Genomic DNA, 12381 nt, shown 5'->3' with positions numbered 1-12381 from the left:
GGTGTAGGTCATCTCAACACAGGCCGAAGTACATAGGACGTATCTGAGTGGTTTTCTGCAAGCTCTGCGAAGAGATTTGAATGCATACACAGGGTTCGCCACCAATAAGAGCTCGGGATGAATTATTCTGGTAGAATTTACAGGTTTGTTAAGTGTTTCGGAGAAAGACCGAGTGGCATTGAACTGTTTTGCCTTTTTGGCCCAGTTCCGAGCAAATCCCGAGCAGAGATCATGTCATCTAAACCTCAATCTTTTAGTTGAAGACAACATACTCAGTGTCGCCTCTAAAAACGCAATAGACGTTTCTCATTAAGAACTGTCTCTAGCTATCGGTAAGAAAGCTCGCCACTTAAAGATGTAATAATTCCTATTCACCAGTCTTCAACGAAACTACGGGCAACGTGGTTAGGTTTAAATAAGGCAGTCAAGCACCTTGTATGTTTTCTTCATTCATTCTTCGTCGGCCTCAGTTTTCTTTTACCTTCCCCTTCAAGCGCTAACCACGCACGTTACTCCGACCCCCTTCAGACGCCTACCACGCACGCTACCTTCTCTCTTCCGATCCCCTTCAAACGCCAACCACACTAGCTTTTCCCCTTCTCCTCCCCCTTCCCCTTCAAATGTCTACCACGAACGCTTTCTAATCCCTTCCCTTTCAAAGTTAACGCTTGCCTAGCAAGCTAGCTTTTCCTTTCCCTTCAAACACCAACAACACTCGGTATGCTCTCCCTTCTACGTCAGACACTTGCTTAGCAGGCTACTCTCCCTTTCATATTCAAACGACAAAATGCTTCTTATCACCTACCTTCACCTTCAAACACCCAAGCACACTAACCTTCCCCCTTTTAAAAGCTAACCACACACACTACCTCCTCTCTTCAAACTTCACGTCAAACGCCTAGCACAAACGTTATTTTCCCTTCCCCTTTTCACGGCAGGCCACTTGCCCCACCCTCCCCGCAATTATTCTTCAAACGCCTGCACGCAAGCTACCTTTTCCCTCTCGCTTGAAACGCCTGCTAGGCAGGACACTCTTTCCCTTTCGCTTGAAACGCTTGCCACGTAGGATACCCTTTCCCTCTCGCTTGAAACGCTCGCCACGTAGGATACCCTTTCCCTCCCGCTTGAAACGACTGCCACGCACGCTGCCTTTCCTTCCTTCTTGAAAACGTCTGCCACGCACGCTAATTTTTTTCCTTTCCCTTCAAACGTCGTCTTTATATCCTGTTTAAACCTGCCTCCCAGTTGTTTTAATGATACGCAAAGTCGATTAACTTCTATTTTGATTTTGATTTATCTTTATTTTGGAGTTCATTTACACATATTTTTCTTAGGTTAATATTGGCAGTTCTTAAGGGTTATTTAACAATTTAGTGTACAAAGGTCTAGAAATATTTATTAAAATGACTTATTCTGGCAACAAGATAGTCCCCGCAAAGGGTCAGTTATTTAAACGAATTCTAAGTTAGACGACGATTTAGGGGATCTTTTGACCTCCAGATCTCTTCTGTAGTGGGTTATTTTAAGAAGAAAAATGCTTTTTCGAGCCTACGTCACATGCTTTCATAAAACTATTCACGGTAAATGGTCTTTACGTAGAAAACGTTCGGCGAATTGAAAATAGCTTAGAACGAGGTTTTGTTGAACACTAGCTAAACGCCGTTTAAATAACTGTCCTAAAAGGTTTTGCGAGAAACATTAATATTACTTAATTTCATTCAAGCGCTACCCCGCCTTCATCTTCCGTTAACGCATTCCCATACAAATTGCACCCGCTAACAACCAATTATACACTTTTATCATTATTATTTCTTTAACAAATTACCTTTTGCAATTGCATGTGAGGTTGCTATATATTAACATTTCCCTTCTAATTCACGGCGTGAAAAAGAATGTGAATGAAATATAATTAAACCTTAACAGAACTACGTACGGCCAGAGCCGTACAAAAATGGCTTCCCCTATTTTGCGCTACTCTTCGTCAGTCTTTTCATTGAAAAATGGAAGACATTTGTTAATAGGCCGCTTAATTTTCTTTTAATGGAAAGTCTCACTAAGCTTCCCTTTTCAAAAGGAGCTTTTTGCAAATTCTCAATATGCGATTTTGGCGATTTTTCTTTTACCGTCTTTTTTCTTTCTTTTTTAAAAGTTTCGGTCCTCAAGGGGTCATAGTCATAAGATGTTGTAACAATATCATCGTAACCAATTTACAGGGTGTCCCAAAAGTTCGTTCCTCTAATTTTATGCGATATAACTTTTGATCAAAACTTTATTCTTACATGAAAGTTTTAGAAGATGTTTATTGCTCTATTGAGTACATGTATTCAGAATTTCAGTACATTCTGTAGCTGTTGAGGCATGTGGTGGGATACAACATGTAGAGCCACAGATGGTCTATATTGAGCATTTTTATCACATAGTATTCAGAGGCCACTTCGATCCCCCAAACAATATTTTCTTACATTAGGAAACTGAAAAAAAATATACTTTGGGCATTCATACAAAAAAGATAATCATTCCGGCCCCTATCCACAGTAACGCTTTTGTACCTTTTCACAAATTTGAGACTAGCGGATCATTGTTTGGCGGACTAACCATCTCAAGGGCTTCTAACCTTCACTTTTCATTAACCTGCTCCAGACTTGGCTTGTTAACTGTTGTGAGAGCTACCTCGGCCACGTCACGTTCCCTCTTTGGTTTCTAGCCTTTTTTAAAGCTATTTTAGCTACTTTGTTCAGGACTTTCAGTCGTCCCCTTCTCTTTTGTCTTCAAAACCTTCATTTCTCGATAACCATTTTCACACCCAACATTCGGATTTTTCCAGTGCTTTTGGCAGCTTTTTCAACCCATAAGCCAGGAAATCGAAGCAAACATGCTTATTCTCTCGCGCAGCTGAACGTTGTTGCGTTAAGAGGGTTTATCTTTCATGATAATTATTCCCCCCCCAAAAAACAAGGAAGAAGTTTGGGCAATTCGGGCTACAAAATACAAAAAAATATGTGGCAGGAAATATACTCGCGCACGCGCACGCGCACCTTTGGTGCGGAAGTACACAAATCGAATATTAGAGTCGAAAGATGGCACAACAAGTTTAAAATATATATTTGTTATTCACCGGCTGGGAGGTCCGTAATGGGAGAAACTGTGCCCGAGGTCTTGAATACCGCTCGAGGCCGTAGGCTGAGGGCGGTACTAAGACCGAGTAGGTTGCAAGAAACCTGTTGCAAGAAAGACCGTCAAGCTGAGCATCACGATGTTTAGGAGGTTTAGGAAAACAGGCCCAAAATGTTGAAAGATTATAAAAACCAGTCAGTATCATCAGCACCACTTCTACAATGCAATTTATGACCAAAATGTTGGCAAAGTTAATAAAAATCGTCTTCTGTTAACAGGCCTAGATTAGTCGTGACGGAAGTATTTTACAGTTGCAGTTAAACGTTCAAATTTTGAAAGAAATCATTGTAAAACTAGGATTGAATACAAAGCCGCCAATGTACTGGGATTGCCTTATCTGAATCAGTCAACTACTATTGTTGTAAAAGTTTTGCATGTTTCTGGAGGCTGATGAGGATTACATAATATAAAACGTTTCTACTTCAAAACAGTGGCAAGAATTAAACGTCTCTTGTTGAGGTCTCACCATAATCTAACATTTAAAATGCATGTTTCGTAGCATGTTCATGGCAGTGAGTCGTACTTGCCGCATCTTCCAACAGTAAATCAAAGGATCGAGGGATGAGTTGAGAAATAACAAAGCGTCAGAGAAAAGGAACACTAGACTGGGGGGACGCACGGAAGATAGTGCAAGCATTAAAGCAATAAATGTGTTTGGCAAGTAGCAAATCAAAAGTGTGAGATATAAGTAGAAAATGACGACTGCAGATTTTTTCTGTCTGGCAGTGTCTTCAATCGCCACAGCGTCCTGAGAATCTAGATTTATGTGAAGGGCGTGAACTTGCATAATATGGTGTTTTAAAACTAAGTAAAGTTTAACGTAAATTATTGCTATTGCGACAAGACAGCCAAGGGTAATAAAAACGATTATTGCGAGGATTATCCTATCGGCCTTCTCAAAAGTATTTGTTCGCGGGACCGAAAGAACTGCACTCAAAACCCAAATTGAGATAACCACGGCGACAACGCGTCTGTGAGTAACGATTTCCTGGTATCGGAGATGAAGATGAATTGCCAGGAATCTGTCAACTGATACAGCACAAATACCCAACAGCGTAGCGGTACAAAAGAATGTCGTTGAAATGGTATTCACTCTTGCCAAAGTTGTGAAAATTGGTTTGTCTCCATTAATCCTATGAAGTGCCACGTACAATGGCTGGACAAGCAAACCAACACAAAGATCTGAGACACTAATACTTAGAAGTAGTACTTTTAAAGGCTTCGGAAGTGATGGAGTTTTTCTCAACGCGATAATTGCCACGATGTTTAACATGACGGCGGCATAACTTGTAAAGCTGTTCATGGCAATGGAAAAGACTATCTTGTTCTCTACTCCTGTCATTGTCGAGAGCTTCTCCTGTTCACTTTTATTTCTCGTTCAGTAGGCAGTTCAATTTACACAGTTCCAGTCCAAGGCTTCCAGACTGAAAAGTTTTACTCGCCAGTCTTTATTCCATGGCCAGTCCTGTTTTTGATTTAAACATAAGTTAATTTTTAAACATACATCTCGTACAATTCGTTAAATCCAGCATAAGCTTCGCTAAAACATAAATTATTCATTACTCTTTGTACTTGATCGTTCGTTGACCTGACGTTGTTTACTCTTTAAAATTTACCACTAGTGGCTTAAAATATTTGTACATATTTATTATCATGGTTAGGGAAATTTAGTATTGATTCAGGTTTTTCAGCCTCGAGTATAATCAACAGGCATTAATATTCACTTTTATGCTGAAAATACATCATAGATTTCATAAATAACCATATGCATGGCCCCAAAGTAAAACCTGAAAATGAAAAGCGGTGAATCAAAGAATCTACATTTAGCTGCTGTTAAGCTTGGGAAAAAGTTGAAGAGGCTGGTAAATAACAACTTTGCACTGGAAAATGAAAAGTATGCTTCTTTTAAAAAACTAATATCTGGACTTTTGCCTCAGTCCCAAGAAGTGAGCAAAAAATTTTCATGTCTCTTATTCTCATTTCCTTCGAATTCTTGTCCGTGTCCTACGCCGATAAATAAGACTAACCGGTGTGGTTCGTTGATCGTTGATCCACTTCTGCTATACGTCATTTTACAGTGCAGAAAACCTCATAAAGAGTGTTCATTGAATTTTTTCTTACAATTTAATTAATTTTTTAGTGTTGTATCCTCTTCGCGAAACAACAAACAAAAAATGTTGTTTATGTATTTTCATATTCTGATCAAGTGAAAAACAGGACATATGATTTTCGTCCCCACCGCTTCGTTTATTGCAGCCACCAGATTTCTTTTATTATTATTATTATTATTATTATTATTATTATTATTATTATTATTATTGTAACAAACATAACTAAGTAGAGAAGTTTGAATGTACACTTTTAAATCCTTGTATACAGAATTATGGCTTTGTTGGTTAAAAGCTAACACAAAAAGAACTCCGAGATACCAGCCAAGAGAACCTTGACTAGTTGCTCCTAGCCTAAATATCAGAAGCTCTATCGAAGTTTGAGTTTACTTTCCCCCTCAAGAGATTTTAACACCGCTTGATGCATCACATTATGAAATAAGCCAAGGTTACGCTTCGCAATATGTATTTAGCATTGTGAGTATTAGTAACAATTGAGTGATTAGTAAGAGCTCTAACATCCGCGTACTATACAGGTTTTCCAAAACCGACTAAAATATGAGAGCATTCATTTGAATATAGTAAAAAGTTAACAAACTAAAAACGAGGGAAGTTGTGTACTACCCTCTTCAAATTTTCTTCCCTTTTTGTTTTATTTTTTTACAGATGACCTGCCTGTGTCACTGAATAAAAGAACTTCTCAAGAGAGATGCTGTTAAGAACAGACCTCTACAGCATGATGGCGGCAAAACTTGTAAAGCCGTTGATGGCAACGGGAAGGAGTTTGCTTTGGTCATTGTTGAGAACTTAATTTAAGAGAAGACTCTCTATAGCATCTGCTACCTTATTCTGAAAACCACACGACCGGGGAAAGTGAAAGATGATTCGGTTTCAATTTCTAAGCTTATGGTTTTAAGGACGTCACAGTCCGACAGCTATCCGACCGGTAACCCGGCGACCTAGCCTGCGTGGCAGGCGTTCGAAAGGAAAGGGGAAGGAATCAGGGCGCGAGACCACGCGCGAGGGTGGAAATTTGCATTTACCTGAAACTCGTAAGCCTACGGGTCCTAAAAATGAACCCGTGTTCGCAAGGGAGTTGTGTTTCAAGGTAAGGAATCTGCGAGCGTCTAAACGACGGACTTCCCCTTCCCCTTTTAACGCCTGCCACGCAGGCTAAAGGCGACCTTAACGGTTTTAAGTTCGACCTGGCAAGCTGTCAATCGAAGATAAGGCCAAATGTTTCGACGGAAGTTTGACGTGCACAAAATAGGATTCAGTTTCCAAAATTAATTAAAGAAAAAAAACCTCTCCTCTAATAGTACGTTTAAACCGTAATAAATTTAATAAATTTGCAAATAGACAATTAGACCGGCATAAAAATGGGGTGCATTTTCAGACACCATATGTTCGTAGCTCTTTTTGCATGCACCTGCAGAAGCGAGATTATATGGAGGCACAAGAGTATTTGATATAAATAATACGAAGAACATATCAGTCAAACTCTTGTTGGAAGACGAAAAAGGAACGACTGGTTAACAGCAACATGAATTATGAAATAAGTTCAAATACTATTCAAGTTTGATATATGTAATTCAAATGTAGGTTAAAATAGTCCTAAAGTGTGGCAAACATTCAAGGTTTCTTGGCATATGGCAAAAATTATTCTATTTAACAGGATGTACTTATTTTGACGGAACGTTAAAACTTTCCCACTTTTTTTCCCGGTTTTTCTTTTCTTTCCTTTTTAAATACAGATTCAGACTCACATTCGGTTGGAGTTATAATAGAAGAGTTAAATCTCCACGAATTGGAAATGATCAGAAAACAGCTCCCTAAAGAGAATAACCGAGTTGTAATGAGTCCGTCGTTTAGACGCTCGCAGATTCCTTACCTTGAAACACAACTCCCTTGCGAACACCGGTTCATTTTTAGGACCCGTAGGCCTACGAGTTTCAGGTAAATGCAAATTTCGATCCGTGCGAGGTCCCTATAGCATGGTACACTCACTGATGAAATTACATCGCAAACTTAGCAAATGCAAAACAAATCCTTACTTTTGTACTTTTTAAACTTTTCGTGGGTTTATTGGGAAGACTAAATTGCAGAGAAAATCGTTTTAAAACAGGAAAAAAAAAAAAACAACACACAGACACCCCGAAGGAAACTTAACAAAACTGTGACAATGCTTCGGGCAATATGATCCTATTAATAAAGATATGACCTGTGGAAATCAATTATGCCGGCCTTTTTCGCGACGTATTTATTTCTCGGTTTAAGATTACTTCTTTTACTCTGTTGATGGATTTTCATTACGTTAAAGCTGCTCCCTGTCTCGATTTCGGCTCGGCAGTAAATGGAGTCAAAACCAACCCAAAGAGAAGACATAAAGAATATTTAAAAAACAACAATTAGCGATATAGATTCAAATGGCTTTTAAATGTCAAATCCGACGGGTAGTGAAATCAATTATGTACTTTGCTCACCTCAATGTATCCATAATTCTAGCAATTTAAATTTGAAAATTAGACGGGTCTTTGTTGAATCGTGAAGTAACATGGATTTGTAGCCGCTATTTTTATTCGGTTTTCGTTTTTGGCAAGGAATAAAAATGTTATTAACCCAATTCTGAATTTTTTTTACTGTACAGGGTAGCCAAGCGTAGTTCGAGCTAACATCTTCGCGCGCACGCAGTTGCCAACAAGGCAGAATTGTCAATAATGAAAGCCGAAGCTTTCCAAATAACGTCCACCTTGTATTTGTGAAATAATGCATTTATAGCAGCTTTGATCACGGACTAGTGGATAGTATTAGGACATGGATAACAAATAACATAAAATGAGTCGAGGCAGCATGGGAACTGGACTAGTTACAAGTTCAAAACGGATTAAGACTTTGTCAACAAGGTCATGCCTTGATGCAATTATACGAATCAGGCTTTTCTTTCAGTTTCTTTCGTAACGCTCGTTTTATAAGGCCTACGTACCTTCAAAGTAAACTGCTTTTTCTTTTGCGTTGCGGTTGCGGATGCGGTTGCGGTCTTCGTTTAAGTCGGTCCTCTTTGACTTCTTTTATATTTTAAATGGGATAAAACATATTCCTCCGCTAAAGGAGAAAAAAAAATCATAAATTAAAACTCACTTCAAAACACCTGGCTATCAAATAACCCCGATAATATTTCCGCTTATTATGCATGCGACAATGCATTCTCTCTGGTTAGTGGTCCAGCGGCAGTTAGGCTCCAGAAGTACATTTCAGTTAAGTACACTGTATATGAAATATTAATTACGAAAATGTTTTATCTAAGAAAGGAGGCGAAACTGGCTTTAATTTTCTTTTGAGCAGGGCAACCTCAGAGAAAAGTAAGTAGTAGCAACCTTGTTTCCAGTATGAAAAAAGCCTAGCGACTCTGCAATATTTACCAGAGTACAGATTCGAAAACGTAACATCCTTTAGAGTGGCTAATTCACCTTACTATTTTAGAATCACTTTTGTACCAAAGTTTAAAAACAACCGTTTTCTTCGTCACTAACAGTTTTAGAGAAAGGTGTTTCCTTTTAGACAATAATGTTTTGCGCCTCCCAAAAAATTATAGATGTGCAGCTACGGAAACCCTATTTTTAGGCCCCGTCCACACAAATGCGGACATTTTTGAAACCGCTTACCGTCAGTTGCCTTTAAGCGTGGACAAGAGACAAAAAGAACATGTATTTTCTAATAGGGTGGCAGACCTGAGGTGTTTTGTCGCCAAACATTTGAAAGCCGTTGAAGCAAACTGTCGCCCCAAACTGATCAGCGCGTTTCGCTCACATTTCATTTTTCTCAACGTTCATGCGTAGTTTTCGCTCAGAAACAGCACACTTGTCTCGGGAAATTATTCTTAACGTCTAAAAATTCTTGAAAAGAATATTTTGTCGACCGAAAACAAATCAAGTCGACAACATTCGCTTACTCCAAACTTCGAATGTATGGCGCCAAAAGATGTCATGTTTGCACCCAATTAGAACACGTTTTTCCTCTCGTGTACACGCTTGGATGCAACCAACGGTATTTTTAAACCGGGATTCGTGCCTATGGGGCTTAAGCCACTCTGGGGATCGATGTCAAATTGATGCAGATTCGGTGACCGCATTCGTCATTCGGTTTTGAGTGGACTAAAGGGAAATTCATGTATTCAAAATATATGCCGCTTATACGCTCCTTACCCCCCCCCCCCCCCACCCCCCACCCCCCAGGTGTAGGCCCATCTACCTGAAAAGAAAAAATGCATCCGATTATAAGCCATCGATCCAAATGTTTTGAAATTAATTCGATTTTTTTATGACGTTTGAAGCTTAATTAAGGACTCAATAAATGCAAACGTATTTTGATCAGCACTGCCATGACCTGAAAATGAAAAAATGATCGTCGCAGTGAATGCAATTTATGCAATTGCGTAAAGAAGCCTGAAAAAAATTCAGGACTTCAACTGCCATAACCTTTTTGGAAGCGTTTTTGCTATTCTGATTATAAGCCTCCTCGGATATAAGCCCTTCCATTTATAGGCCCTCCTAAAACCCCTGAAGAAGATATATAAAGCAAGGGCTTATTAGCAGCAGTTTACGGTATCTGGATTCGTTTGTGCGTGGCTTTATATTCGGCATGTACAACTTTACACGCAATTGCTACGTGATCATGAAACAAAAACCTATAGTTGTTAAATTCATTAATATCAGAAAAGTGTCGATGCTGTATGAGGAAACTGGGCTTCCCCCAAAGTAGGCGACTCAACTAACCCAACTAAAGGCTTTTTAGGGGGGTCGACAGTAAAACTGACAGTTTTAAGAATCGATGAACTCCAGCTATGACGCTCGTTTCAGACTTAACTGAAGACCTTTCCAGTTCGAACTGGCATTTGAAAATGGCGGTTTTTGAGCGAGATAAAAGGGATTACCCGAAAAAAAAAACCCTCTTGGCACTGAGAAGAGAAACAATGTTCAACAAACTCATTGCACATATGGCGTTCAAAGACGCCAGGACTGAGGCCAGTTCTTCCACCCCTGCAATAGCCCCGCTTCCCCGCTCACCATATATTCGGTCTGCTTCACACTCGGGTCGGTAAATTCTGTCACAAAAACCATGCCACCATAAATTCTCACCAGCATGTTCAAGTAAATAACAAAAAAATAAATTAAAAACACCTTACATTGCCAGTTTTGACGCAAATCCGGGTTCAGTTGCCGAGAATCTGAGAGGCTCAAAATTGGATTTATCAACTACGGTACAAATATGACATGGATCAAATGTCTTTAAATATATTGTTGAATATTATTTAGTCTGACTTGCTCATTGGGACGTAATTAACCAGGAAGATAGTCAAATTTATGCGTTACTTTCATCAAACTTAAGCTGGCTGTTCGGTCTTGTGACCTGCAAAATGTAAACTTTCATAAGAGTGACAAGCCGCTTGCGCCGATTTGGAATCGCGTATTCGGAATCATGTGTGAATTTATTTTTTCACAAGAGCGGCCGTAATATTACTCGTGGAACAGGCAATTTTAAGTTGAGACACATACGTAATTGGAAATCTAGCCATTTAAATCCATATGAACATATTGATTTTTTTACAAAGGAAATACTTGGTCAATCGAGCGAGCCCAGTCAAACGACTAAGCCTGCATGAACAGCCCTTAGGGACGTATCTTAAACTGAAGGAATCATTTGTTCATTTTCTCGAGATAAAATTCTACTCATTGTAGATGCATAAAATCAAATAGATCTGTTTAGCTTGTAGGTTTCCAACGGTGAAGAGAAGTCGTTTCGTCACGTTGTCATGGTAGCAAAATTTCTGGATCTCAACAAACCGTAGTTCTGCAAATATGGCAGAAAAAAAAAATAAAGAAAAAAATTGACATGTATGTTTTCCCTGTACGTGATTGCACTCAGAAACAAAACAGTAGCTCATACTTTTCTTCTGTCGTTAGAGAATGCAAATTATAGCCATGGTAACGTTACGTCACACTTCTCCTCTCTATACAGGTCATGAGATGTTATCCTTTCAAATCTTTTGTCATTCACTTGCTTACATAATTTGCGCATAATTTATGTTAAACTGAGGACGTTAAGGGGGTTTATCCCGCTCGGCCAGAATTTAGCACGTGATGACTCTAACATTGAACATATCTTAGTGTTTGCTTTTGGTTCAATATTGTTAATATTATGTTATTTATTATGTGTTCATAGATAAACGCAGGCATATATGTTTCTTACGAATAAGCATGGAAAATATCGGTAAGAGTAAAGCGTTTTAGAAACATTTTGTCGTGGAATCACGGGATGTTCGGATTCGACTGTTTAGGGCCTCCCTTGCATTGCCTTTACATCAGTATACCGTAAACTACCGCTTATAAGCCTTTGGGTCATACATCTTTTAAGGGGTTTTGGGAGCGCTTATTAACGGATGGGATTATATGCGATGGGGCTTATGACCGGAAAAGGGGAGCGTTTCGAAACAAGCAAGCTGTACTGATCAAATTCGTCTCGCATGTACTTTTTTTATGGTTATTAATCAAGCTTCAAATCGCTAATAAATCGAATTCATTTAAATACATTTGGAACAAAGCAAGAGAGGGGCTTATAATTGGTTGTATTTTTCGTTTACTGGTAAATGGGCCTCTAAAGAGGGGGCTAATGAGCTTTCAATCACACTTTTGTGGCGTAAGGTAAATTTCCTACCTGCTCACCAACCCACCCGTCTACCCACCCACTTACCTACCTACCTACCAATCATAAACATACCCACCTGCATTGTATATCACCGGTTATAACCGGTTAATGTATGGCTTAATATCAGGATCAATAGGAGTCTCTATAAGTAACTTTAAGTCCAACAAGTTACTATGTCACCCTTGCCATTTAAACATATTCATGTTTACAGTGCTGTGTTTCTGGCAAACTTGTCTGCTGTGCTGATTTGGTGTTGCTCAGTATTAGCGGTAGTTCTCAGCCCCACCACTCCTCTATTCAATTAAACGACACCCAGCTTTTGAGACACTCTGATAAACATAGTTGAATACATGACTGGTGTAGTTATAAGTAAATTCTGACCCTGTTCGCCAAAGAC

At 39.2% G+C, this 12381-nt stretch overlaps 1 protein-coding gene across 1 annotated transcript; it reads right to left on the bottom strand.

The window, feature by feature from the left end:
* Positions 1 to 3205: 3205 nt before the first annotated feature.
* On the bottom strand, positions 3206 to 4516 carry LOC140941833 (alpha-1B adrenergic receptor-like). The gene has a single exon (XM_073390841.1). It carries the CDS (start codon positions 4514 to 4516, stop codon positions 3647 to 3649), a length of 870 nt encoding a protein of 289 aa, XP_073246942.1. The 3' UTR covers positions 3206 to 3646.
* Positions 4517 to 12381: the final 7865 nt, after the last annotated feature.

This window comes from Porites lutea, chromosome 6, assembly GCF_958299795.1.
Source record: "Porites lutea chromosome 6, jaPorLute2.1, whole genome shotgun sequence".
NCBI lineage: Eukaryota > Metazoa > Cnidaria > Anthozoa > Scleractinia > Poritidae > Porites > Porites lutea.
Note: the sequence above shows the minus strand (reverse complement) of the source record. Positions and strands in the feature narration are given on the sequence as shown.

Coding starts and splice junctions, on each gene's coding strand:
- LOC140941833 (XM_073390841.1), bottom strand. CDS start 4,516: ATGACAGGAGTAGAGAACAAGATAGTCTTTTCCATTGCCATGAACAGC.